Source organism: Canis lupus, chromosome 5 (genome assembly GCF_048164855.1).
Source record: "Canis lupus baileyi chromosome 5, mCanLup2.hap1, whole genome shotgun sequence".
Classification (NCBI taxonomy): Eukaryota; Metazoa; Chordata; class Mammalia; order Carnivora; family Canidae; genus Canis; species Canis lupus.
In genome coordinates, this window is record NC_132842.1 from 55,305,006 (window position 1) to 55,316,749 (window position 11,744).

Here is an 11,744-nt window from a genome sequence, read left to right on the forward strand (position 1 = left end):
TTTTTTAAGATTTTATTCATTTATTCATGAGAGACACAGAGAGAGAGGCAGAGACACAGGCAGAGGGAGAAGCAGGCTCCATGCAGGGAGCCCGATGTGGGACTTGATCCCAGGTCTCCAGGATCACGCCCTGAGCCAAAGGCAGATAGATGCTCAACAACTGAGCCACCCAGGGATCCCATCCTACCTGTTCTCAAGAGAGATGGTCTAAATAGGAATTTAAAACAGTGTCACAAAAAAAAGAAAAAAAGTCACATAAAACAAAAAGAAAATATAAAACATATGATGCAATACTATGATGTGAAGTACAACAATAAACGTCTGAATTAAAAGAAACGAATTTTCTCTGTTTCAAGATACCAACTTAGCAAGGTCCTGAACTCATCTGCCAACACACCAAAAAAAAAATTTTTTTTTTCAACACACCAAAATTTACAGCTACATATGGAACAAATTCCTCTAAGGAGAAAACAATAAAAAGAAATACACCTAAAAACTAGTTAAGCAATTCCCATTAGGCAAATATGGAAAACAAACAAACAGGGATCCCTGGGTGGTGCAGCGGTTTGGCGCCTGCCTTTGGCCCAGGGCGCGATCCTGGAGACCCGGGATCGAATCCCACGTCAGGCTCCCGGTGCATGGAGCCTGCTTCTCCCTCTGCCTGTGTCTCTGCCTCTCTCTCTCTCTCTGTGACTATCCTAAATAAATAAATAAAATATTAAAAAAAAAAAAAAAAAAAAGAAAACAAACAAACCCTACATTGAAGTGGTAAAAGAAACGGAGACACAGCCTTGCCATAAACCCCTCCCTGGTGCAGGGACCCATAATAGAGAAGAAACTCAAAACCCAGGGCTTCTCCCTGAAGGGCAAAGAGTTTGAAGCCCAAACTGAGCACCTCAACTTTTAAGACCTGCACCTGAGAGATGAGCCCCCAAAACATCTAGCTTTAAAATCTCGGGGAGGGTGGTGGGCTGCCTGGGTGGTTCAGCTATTAAACGTCTGGCTCTGATATCAATTCAGGTCATGATCTCAGGGTTGTGAGATCAAGTCCCAAGTTGGGCTCTGGGATCAGCAGAGATTCTCTCCCTCTCCTTCCATTTCCCCCTCCCCTCCTCACCATGCACATGCTCTAATTAAAACGAAACAAAATGGGGATTCATGGAGTGCCTGGGAGACTCAGTTGGTTAAGTATCCAACTCTTGATCTCAGTTCAGGTCTTGATCTAAGGGTTGTAAGTTTAAGTCCCGCATTAAAAAACAATAAAGCACTCAGGTATCAGTTATTCCTATTTTTACTTTAATTCAATTTAAAAAGATATATTTTTGAACATCCATTATCTCCTAAGCATTCATTGCTGAGAGAGATATTTTTATTGGGGCACCTGGGTGGCTCAGATCATGATCTCAGGATCTAGCTCTGCACTCAGTAGGGGGGCCTGCTTGTGGATTCTCTCTCCCTCCTTCAATGGTTAAGGGGATAAATTCTGTTAGGTGTGTGCTTTTAAACCACAATTAAAACAATGTATTTTGATCTGTGAGGCTACAAGTCCAACTAGAATCAGGTTTATTCTATATAACAGCTTAAAATAAGTTTAGATACATAATGTTGGTAATGAGAAGATAAGTTACAAAACACCTGTAGTACCTAGGATTTGGTACAATGTTAATCAAGGAGTTCTAAAGAAGTCTGTAATAAAATTCATTTAGCTGTAAAACTAGTTTAGTGACTTTGCTGATAATATCCATTATATTAAGAAAAATAGGTTCCATGTACAACTGTTAATCTCACTTAAAAAAAAAAAAAAGATTTTTATTTATTCATGAGAGACACAGAGAGAGGCAGAGACACAGGCAGAGGGAGAAGCAGGCTCCCTGCAGGAAGCCCAATGCAGAACGCAATCCCAGGGCCCCAGGATCACAACCTGAGCCAACAGTAGACACTGAACCACTGAGCTACCCAGGTGTCCCTAATCTCACTTTTTGATATAAGTCTTTAAAGAAAATCATTAAATCATGGAATGCCTGGGTGGCTCAGCAGTTGCACATTTGTCTTCAGCTCAGGTCATGATCCTGGGGTACTGGGATTGAGTCCTGTATTGGGCTCCTTGCATGTAGCCTGGTTCTCCCTCTGCCTGTCTGTCTCTATCTCTGTGTCTCTCACGAATAAATAAGTAAATAAAACCTTTTAAAAAATCATTAAATCTTTGTGTAGATAAGAAAAGTAATCACAGAGGTAACTGATTTGTCCAAGGTTACACTTGGAGAGGGGAGATGTTCCTTTGAGATTTGGTGAAGGGCAAGAAAGCAAACAGAAATTAAGGATAATGAAGATATTTTAAAAAATCACATAATTAGAAGACATACCAATTTCCCTGCAGCTGCAAAATGTAGTTCTGATAAAGAAAATTCCACTGTATCAAAAGAAGGCTTTTTTTTTTTTTTTTTAAAGTGAGCTCCATCCAATGTGGGCCTTGAACTCACTCAAGACCCTGAGATCGGGATCCCTGGGTGGCGCAGTGGTTTAGCGCGTGCCTTTGGCCCAGGGCGCGATCCTGGAGACCCGGGATCGAATCCCACGTCGGGCTCCCAGTGCATGGAGCCTGCTTCTCCCTCTGCCTATGTCTCTGCCTCTCTCTCTCTCTCACTGTGTGCCTATCATAAATAAATAAAATAAAATAAAAAATTAAAAAAAAAAAAAAAGACCCTGAGATCAAGACCTGAGCTGAGATCAAGAGTCAGACACTTAAATAATTGAGCCACTCAGGCACCCCAGGAGAGGGCATTCTTAAAAGTGAAACACAAACAACTCAAAATCTTCACATCACAACGGTTATTGTCAGATCAGGGAAAACAGGATATTTCAAAATGAAAAGAAAAGTCACTGCAGTTTTATACAAAGCTGTTATAACAAAAAATATTTTAGCTGATAAAACTTCCCAAATAACAATTACAAAAAGAAAACAGAGGCAGCCCAGGTGGCTCAGCGGTTTGGTGCTGCCTTTGGCCCAGGGTGTGATACTGGAGTCCCAGGATCAAGTCCCACTTCGGGGTCCCTGCATGGAGCCTGCTTCTCCCTCTACCTGTGTCTCTGCCTCTCTCTCCCTGTGTCTCTCATGAATAAATAAATAAAATCTTAAAAAAAAAAAATCAAGAAAGAAATGGAAGAAAAAATAACATTGCCTACAAGGTACCCAAAGAATACATTTGGCTGCAAATTTAAGAGGTACTGAAGAAAAAACAAAACAACAACAACAAAAAAAGAGGTACTGAAGAAAAGACATAAAAGAAAGAAGAAACAAGTGAAATGATAAATATGGATGACTAGCAAAGAATATTTAATGTGTATATAAATGGGGGTCCCAGAAGTATAAGAGCTTAAAAAACAAAAAACTCTAAAAAGATTTTTCAGAGCCTCATAACAAAAAAGATCAAGTCACTTACAAAATAAAGAAAATCAGTTATTATTAGACTTTCTCATAAAAATGTATGGGAAAAAATAGGAGTTGAAGATTTTGTGATGTACCCTACCTGTCCTTTGAGTACCAAGACTAATTTACAATGTGCAGAAACACTATACTCACTAGTGTTTGCAGAAGAATCTACTGAATATAAGCTTTATTTATTATTTTTTTTAAAGATTTTATTTATTTATGACAGACATAGAGAGAGAGAGATGCAGAGACACAGGCAGAGGGAGAGGCAGGCTCCATGCCAGGAGCCCAACACGGGACTCGATCCTGGGGCTCCAGGATCATGCCCCGGGCCAAAGGCAGGTGCCAAACTGCTGAGCCACCCAGGGATCCCCTGAATATAAGCTTTAATCAACGAAGATATGAATAGAGAAATCTTGGGTTTAAAAAGAAAAAATCCAGGGGGAATCCCTGGGCGGCGCAGCGGTTTGGCGCCTGCCTTCGGCCCAGGGTGTGATCCTGGAGTCCTGGGATCAAGTCCCATGTCGGGCTCCCTGCATGGAACCTGCTTCTCCCTCTGCCTGTGTCTCTGCCTCTCTCTCTGAATAAATAAATAAAATCTTTTAAAAAAATTAAAAAGAGAAAATCCAATGCTGGTTAGCAACAAATACATTTAATTGCAGTTCTAAGAGAAAAGTAAAGTATACTTGACCCTTGAACAATGAAGGGTAGAGGGTAAGGGGCGCTGACTCCTCCCTAAACCCTCCCCTCATTCAAAAATCTGTGTAGAAAAAATTTTTAAGTGGGCTCTATACCCAACATGGGGTCGAAATCATGACCCAAAATCAAGAGTCACATGCTCTATTGACTAAGCCAACCAAGCACCCCTCTGTGTTTAACTTTTGACCTCCCAAAACCTTAACCACTAATAGCCTACTGTTGACTGAAAGCCTTAAGAGATAACATAAACATCCCATTAACACACATTTGGTATAAGTATTATACATTGTATTCTTACAATAAAGAAAATGTTAAAATCCTAAGGAAAATACATTTATAGTACTGTACTATATTTATGGCAAAAAAATTCACATATAGGTGGACATGCACAGCTCAAACCAGTGTTGTTCAAGAGTGAACATCTATTAAATTAATGAGCTGATTGTAAAACTCATATGGAAATACAAAGGACTAAGAATAGTCAAAACAATTTTGAAAAAACAAAGTAAATCTGGAGAACTTACGTTATCTGACTTTCTAGAGGAATTTCTTTCCTAGAAAGATGATGTTAAGAGACTGAAAAACCACACCACACATTGGGAGAAAATATTTGCAAATTACCTAATTGGTAAAGGTTTTGTATCTAGCTAGCATATTTGAAGAACCTGCAAATATTGACAAAAACAATCTAATTTTAAAATGCCAAAAAACAGACAAAAGGGGAAGCCTGGGTGGCTCAGTGGTTAAGTGACTTCAGTTCAGGTCATGATCTCAGGGTTCTGAGATTGAGCCCCCTTAGGCTCCGTGCTCAGTGGGGAGTGTGCTTCACTTTGCTCATGCTCTTATATAAATAGTAAGAGATAAAAAAATAACAAAAGATCTCAGTACTTTGTCAAAGAAGATAGTATATGCATAGTAAATAAGCACATAAAATGGTGATCAATATCACCAGTCATTAGGGAAATAATAGCAAAATTCCTGACACAGGGGTGCCTAGCTGGCTCAGTCCATGGAGCTTGCAACTCTTGATATCCGAGTTGTGAGGTGACCCTCACGTTGGGTATAGAGATTACTTAAAAAACAAAAACAAAAAACCCCACAAAACTTAAAAACAATAAAATCCTGAGATGGCAGTAACATCTGTTAGAATGTCTAAAATTAAAAAAAAAAAAATAGAATGTCTAAAATTAATGAGAATAACCATTCCAAATATTAACAAAGATGTGGAAAAACTGGAAACATCACACATTGCTAGTCAAAATGTAAAATGGTACAACCACTTTGAAGAGGGGCTTGGCATCCCCCTACCCCCTTAAGGTTTAATTGGATTTATTTAATGGGTAGCATCCTATTTAACAAAGAGAAGGGTACTCCTAGGCAGCTTTTTTTAAAAGTGGGACACATCCAACACGGTGTTTGAACTCATGACCCTGATATCAAGAGTTACACGCTCTAACTGGTCAGCCAGGTGTACCCCCCAAGGCAGCTTCTTACTAGAGTTAAAATACAACTACTCCATGAGTAGATTTCCAAGAGAAATGAAAGCCTATGTCCATACAAAGTCTATTCCACTAATACAGCAGCTCTATTAGTAACAGTCCCCAAATGAAAACAATCCAAATGTCCTCAAACAAGTGAATAAACAAATCATAGTATATTAATGCAATGGGATACTATAGTAGTAAAAAGAAATGAACTACTATGTACAATTATTACTGTTTCAAGCTACTGAGTTTTGGGTGATGTGTTACACAGTAGCCAGAACAGGCCATGACACTGCCTTTACATTTCTGTTGCTTGGTCAGCACTAGTGGCCTCAGTTTCTCAAGTTCTGCCATCTTCTACAATTCTCAATAGCTGACACTTCTGCTGTGAGGTCTTCAGTAATCAGCAAATCCTGCTTCCAATATCTTTAACCCTTTATCTTCTTGCTTTAAAATCTAGCTTTCCCCAAAGATGCCTCTTTCTCTGCAGACATCTCAATGAAATATTTTCTCAATATCCCTCAAATCATTGTACCACAGATGGGAAAGCAACCTTCCTTGCTCCTCACATCCACTTTCAGAATTTTCTCTATCCTTCCTTCTTGAACAGTTTTCAAAATCCTGTTACCAGACTCCACTGTCTACTAATCTTCATGCAATCATCTACAGCTATCTGAGCCATCTTTCCTCATTCCCTGAGATTTATATGCCAGTACGCTCTCCAATGTTATTCCTATCATTCCTGATTATTTAAAAACCCATGGAGATGATCCCTGCAATACCCTATCACTGCAGGTCTTTAAACTCCTCCCTACCAATGATCTTGCACATCACTCAATCGCAGCTACTAACTTCTACGGTCCTTACTTACTGTAATCAATAACTACAACCCTTCCAAAAACTCAGTTTAAAGAATTCTACTCTCCTGGGCAGAAAACACGAACAGGTATTTCTTGGAAGACACAGAGAGCCAAAACACACATGAAAAATTGCTCAACATCACTCACCAATAGGCAAATGCAAATCAAAACCCCAACGATGTATCACCTCACATTCATAATGGCTAAATGAAAACCACAAGAAGCAAGGTTTGGTGAAGATGTGGAGAAAAAGAAATCCCCATGCACTGCTGGTGGGAATGCAAACTGGACCAGCCACCATGGAAAACAGCATGGAGATTTCTCAAAAAAGTTAAAAATAGAGCTCTTTCCCTCTCCCCAACCCCATGCCTCTGACAAAAAGAACTATCCTATGATCCAATAATTGCACTAGGTATTTACCCAAAGAATACAAAAAGACTAACTTGAAAGGATATATGCACCCCTACGTTTATTTTAAAAATCATTTTACTGGGGTGCCTGGGTGGCTCAGTCTGCCTCGGCTCAGGTCGTGATGTCAGGGTCCTGGGATGGAGCCCCACATTGTAGGGCTCCCTGCTCAGTGGGGAGTCTGCTTGTCCCTCTGCCCATTCCTCTGCTTGTGTGTGCATGTGCTCTTAAAGTCTAAAAAAAAGTCATTTTACTTCATCATAGGTGCACTCTTTAATCCCCATTACCACCCACCTCCCCTCTCATAACCATCAGTTTGTTCTCTATGGTAAGAGCCTTTCTGGGAGGGGAACTCTCTTATGCTGTTGGCAGGAATGCAAGTATAGCCACCCTGGAAAACAGTGTAGAGGTTCCTTGAGAATACCCTATAACCCAGCAACTGCACTACTGGGTATTTATCCCAAAGATACAGATGTAGTGAAATGATGGGAAACCTGCACCCCAATGTTCACAGCAGCAATGTCCACAACAGTCAAATTGTGGAAGGAGCCACGATATCCTTCGACAGATGAATGGATAAAGAAGACATGGTCTATATATACAATGCATTATTACTCAGCCATTAGAAACGACCAATACCTTTCATTTATATCCATGTGGATGGAACTAGAGGATATTATGCTGAATGAAATAAGTTAATTGGAGAAAGACAATTATCAAATGATTTTAGTCTTATGTGGAATATAAGAAATAACGAAAGGGACCATAAGGGAAGGGGGCGGAGAACTGAGTGGTGAAAAATTAGAGAGGAAGACAAACTATCAGAGATTTCTGACTCTGGAAAATGAAGGGTTGCAGAAGGGGAGGGGAGCTGGGGGATGGGTTAACTGGGTAACAGGTGTTAAGGAGAGCACATAATGTGATAAGCACTGGGTGTTATACTATATGTTGGCAAATTGAATTTAAATTAAAAAATGGGACGCCTGGGTGGCTCAGTGGTTGAGTGTCTGTCTTCTGCTCAGGGCATGATCCCAGGGTCACAGGACTGAGTCCCACATTGGGCTCCCCGCATGGAGCCTGCTTCTCCCTTTGCCTGTGTCTCTGCCTCTCCCTCTCATTCTGTGTCTCTCAGGAATAAATAAAATCCTAAGTAAATAAATAAGAGCCTTTCTTTTTTTTTTTTTAATAAATATTTATTTATTTTATGATAGAGAGAGAGAGAGAGAGAGAGAGAGGCAGAGACACAGGAGGAGGGAGAAGCAGGCTCCATGCCGGGAGCCCGACGTGGGACTTGATCCCAGGTCTCCAGGATCATGCCCTGGGCCAAAGGCAGGCGCTAAACCGCTGAGCCACCCAGGGATCCCCAATAAGAGCCTTTCTTGATTTGTCTCTTGTTTCCTCTGTTTTGTCTTCTTCTTTTTTTAAAGTAAAAGGAGCTAGGTGTGGAACCCAATGTGGGGCTTAAACTCACAACTCTGAGATAGAGAACTGAGCTGAGATCAAGAGTCTGAAACACCCAGGTCCTCATTCGTTTTCTTAAATTCCATGTAAGAGTGAAATCATATGGTATCTGTCTTTCTCTGACCAATTCACTTAGTATTATACTCTCTACACCTACCCTTGTTGCAATGGTAAGACTTCTTTCATTTTTATAGCTGAATAATACTCTGTTGTATATATAGCACATCTTTTTTTTAGTATATGTGCTGCCACAGTGAGCACAATACCACATTTTCTTTATCCATTCATCAGTAGACATCTGGGCTGCTTCCATAATGTGGCTACTGTAAATAATGCTGCAATAAACATAGAAGTGAAACACTGACGAAATAAATTCAAGATAACACAAAGAAATGGAAAAACATTTCATTTCATGCTTATGGGTTGGAAGAACAAATACCGTTAAAATGTCTTTACTACCCAAAGTAATCTACAGATCTAATGTAATCCCTACCAAAATACTAACAGAAAAAAAAAAATATATCAACAGCATTTTTCACAGAACGAGAACAAACAACCCCAAAATTGTATGGTACTACAAGAGACCTTGAATAGCCAGAGCAATCTTGGAAAAGAAAAAAAAAAAAAACAAAAAACTGGAGGTATCCCAATTCCAGATTTCAAGTTATGAAACAGAGTGGTAATAATTAAGACAGCATAAACTCACAATTGTGTGGTCAATTAACCCTTGACCAAGGAGAAATGAATATACAATGAAAAAAAGACAATCTCAAGATGCCTGGGTGGCTCAGCAGTTGGGCCTCTGCCTTTGGCTTAGGGAGTGACCCTGGGGTCCTGGGATCGAGTCCCACATTGGGCTCCCAGCAGGGAGCCTGCTTCTCCCTCTGCCTGTGTCTCTGCCTCTCTCTCTGGGTCTGTCATGAATAAATAAATAAAATCTTTAAAAAAGAAAAAAATTGGGCAGCCCAGGTGGCTCAGTGGTTGAGCGCCTGCCTTCGGCCCAGGGCATGACCCCAGGGTCCTGGGATCGAGTCCCACGTCAGGCTCCCCGTATGGAGCCTGCTTTTCCCTCTGCCTCTCTCGCTCTGTGTGTGTCTCTCATGGATAAACAAATAAAATCTTAGAGAAAAAAATTAACTAGGGATACCTGGGTGGCTCAGTGGTTGAGCGCCTGCCTTCGGCCCAGGGCGTGACCCCGGGGTCCTGGGATCGAGTCCCATGTTGGGTTCCCTGCATGGAGCCTGCTTCTCCCTCTGCCTGCGTCTGTGCCTCTCTTTCTCTGTGTTTTTCATGAATAAATAAATAAAATCTTTTTAAAAATTAGCTAAAAACTAAAAAAAGAATGGGTGGAAGACATGAACAGTCATTTCTCCAAAGACAGATGAGGGATATGCAAATCAAAACCATAATTTGTACTGTGTGTGGCTAGCTCAGTGGGTAGAGTATGTGACCCTGGATCTTGGAGTCAAGAGTTTGACCCCCACATTGGGCATAGAGTTTACTTAAAAAACAAAACCATACATACAATGAGGTATCACCTCACCTGTCATTATCAGCTAAAATAAGAAACAGATGTGGGTTAGCATGTGCAGAAAATGGAACACCTTTGTACTGCTGGTGGGAATGCAAATTGGTGCAGCCACTATGGAAAACAGAACGCAGGTTCCTCAAAAAATTAAACAGAACTACCTTATGATCTGGGAATCACACTACTGGGTATTTACCCACCAAAATACAAAAACTCTTAAGTCACGGGAATACACGCACTCCTATGTTTATAGGTGCACGTATTAAAATAGCAGTATTTACGCTAGCCACACGGGAAGCGGCTCAAGTGTCCACTGATGGATGAACGGATAAAGAAAATGTGGCACGTATACACAGTGGAACATTATTTAGCCATAAAAAAGAATGAAGTATCAGGAACGGGGGCACCAAGCTGCTCAGTCAGTAGAAAATGCAATTCTTGATCTTAGGGTAAGGAGTTCAAGCCCCATGTTGGGCATGGAGCCTACTGAAAAGAAAACAAAGAACAGAGGAGAAAAAGGGACAAACCAACAAATAGACTCTTAACTATTGGGAACACACGACGGTTACCAGAGGGGAGAGGAGTTGGGGGATGGTGAAATAGGGGAAGAGGATGGACAGTAAGCTTACTGTGATGAGCCCTGAGTAAGGCAGAGACGTGCTGAACCCCTATGTTGTACAGCTGAAACTAATACAACACTCCATGTTAAGGACACTGGAATCAAAATAAAAAACTTAAAAAAAAAAAATCCTCCTCTTTAACCATCCATCACCTTATAGCCTCTGCAACTTACGTCTTCTAGCAGCCGCATGATGTCAATCACTTCACTTCACTGGGACAAAACACTGATCCTCCAGCTTTTTAAACTCTTACTCTATCCTAAGGTCCTCACTCCGTCTCTTAGCTTAAATTCCAGGGTCGATTCTTCTTTTTTCTAGTTATTTTATTTTATTTTTAATTTATTTTATTTTAAAGATTTTATTTATTCACGAGAGGCAGAGAGAGAGAGAGAGACAGAGGCGGAGGGAGAAGCAGGCTCCGTGCAGGGAGCCCGACGCGGGACTCGATCCCGGGACCCCGGGAAACTTCCCGTCCTTACCGGATCTTTCCCACGGGCCCACGAAATGCTGAAACAGGCTTCTATCCTCTTACGAACAAGAAACTTAATTAGGAACCGCGTTTATTTCGCTCCCCCTCCGTCTATTGGCCAGTTCCTCTACCTTCAGGCTACAACTCGAAGTATTTACAGACGTTGCCCCAACTTTGTCCTCTCCCAATCCGAATCCACTCCAATCAGATTTTACCCAAGGTCGATCTTCCCCCTTAGAAACCCTTCTCCACCTGCCGTCTTCCCTGGCACACCTCAGTAAAAAGCAATTTCATCTTTTCAGCGCTTCAAGACAACCCCGGAGTTATCCCTAACCCTCCTCTCCATCATTTCAACGGCCTGCCTCACCGCGGCCGGCCCACGCACACTACACGCTCCCCGGTCAGGGAGAAGGGACACAAGGAGGTGGGGAGTCGGCTCGTGGCTACCAGGGAGCCCAAGGGGCACGAGGGGGCAGCTCGGGGCTAATGCTCCCAAACGTGTACAGGTGCAGCAACCGAGAAGGCCGCCGCGGCTGCCCCACCGCCGGGCCCGCGCGGGGGTGGGCGGGGACCACCGGGAGCCCGCTCGGGGCTCCCGGCCGAAGGCGGAGCCGTCGGAGGCCTCACCTGGCCAGTGCCGCGCCGGAACAGCACCGAGTCCTCGGGCTCCGGCAGCCCGCCGCCTCCGCCCATCGCCATGGCGCGGACACCGCCGGGTGCGCGGCGTGGGCTGCGTCTCCCTCGCAGTGACAACTTCCGGCGCTCGGGCCTCTGGGAGCGGAAGC

The 11,744-nt window shown here is 42.2% G+C and overlaps 1 protein-coding gene across 4 annotated transcripts in view; it reads right to left on the reverse strand.

Annotated features, from left to right (window-relative positions):
- Nucleotides 1-11,744, reverse strand: part of LOC140633748 (survival motor neuron protein) — a 41,297-nt gene extending 29,553 nt beyond the window's left edge. For 3 of the 4 annotated variants that reach the window (XR_012031342.1, XM_072826740.1, XM_072826741.1), the window contains exon 1: nucleotides 11,587-11,744. Coding sequence is in view for 3 of the 4 variants with exons in the window: in XM_072826740.1 (XP_072682841.1) it covers nucleotides 11,587-11,658 (72 nt within the window). In the remaining variant the exon portion in view is untranslated. Of the gene's footprint in view, nucleotides 1-11,232; nucleotides 11,369-11,586 lie in introns of those variants that run through there. The other variant, XM_072826742.1, reaches the window with a different exon arrangement.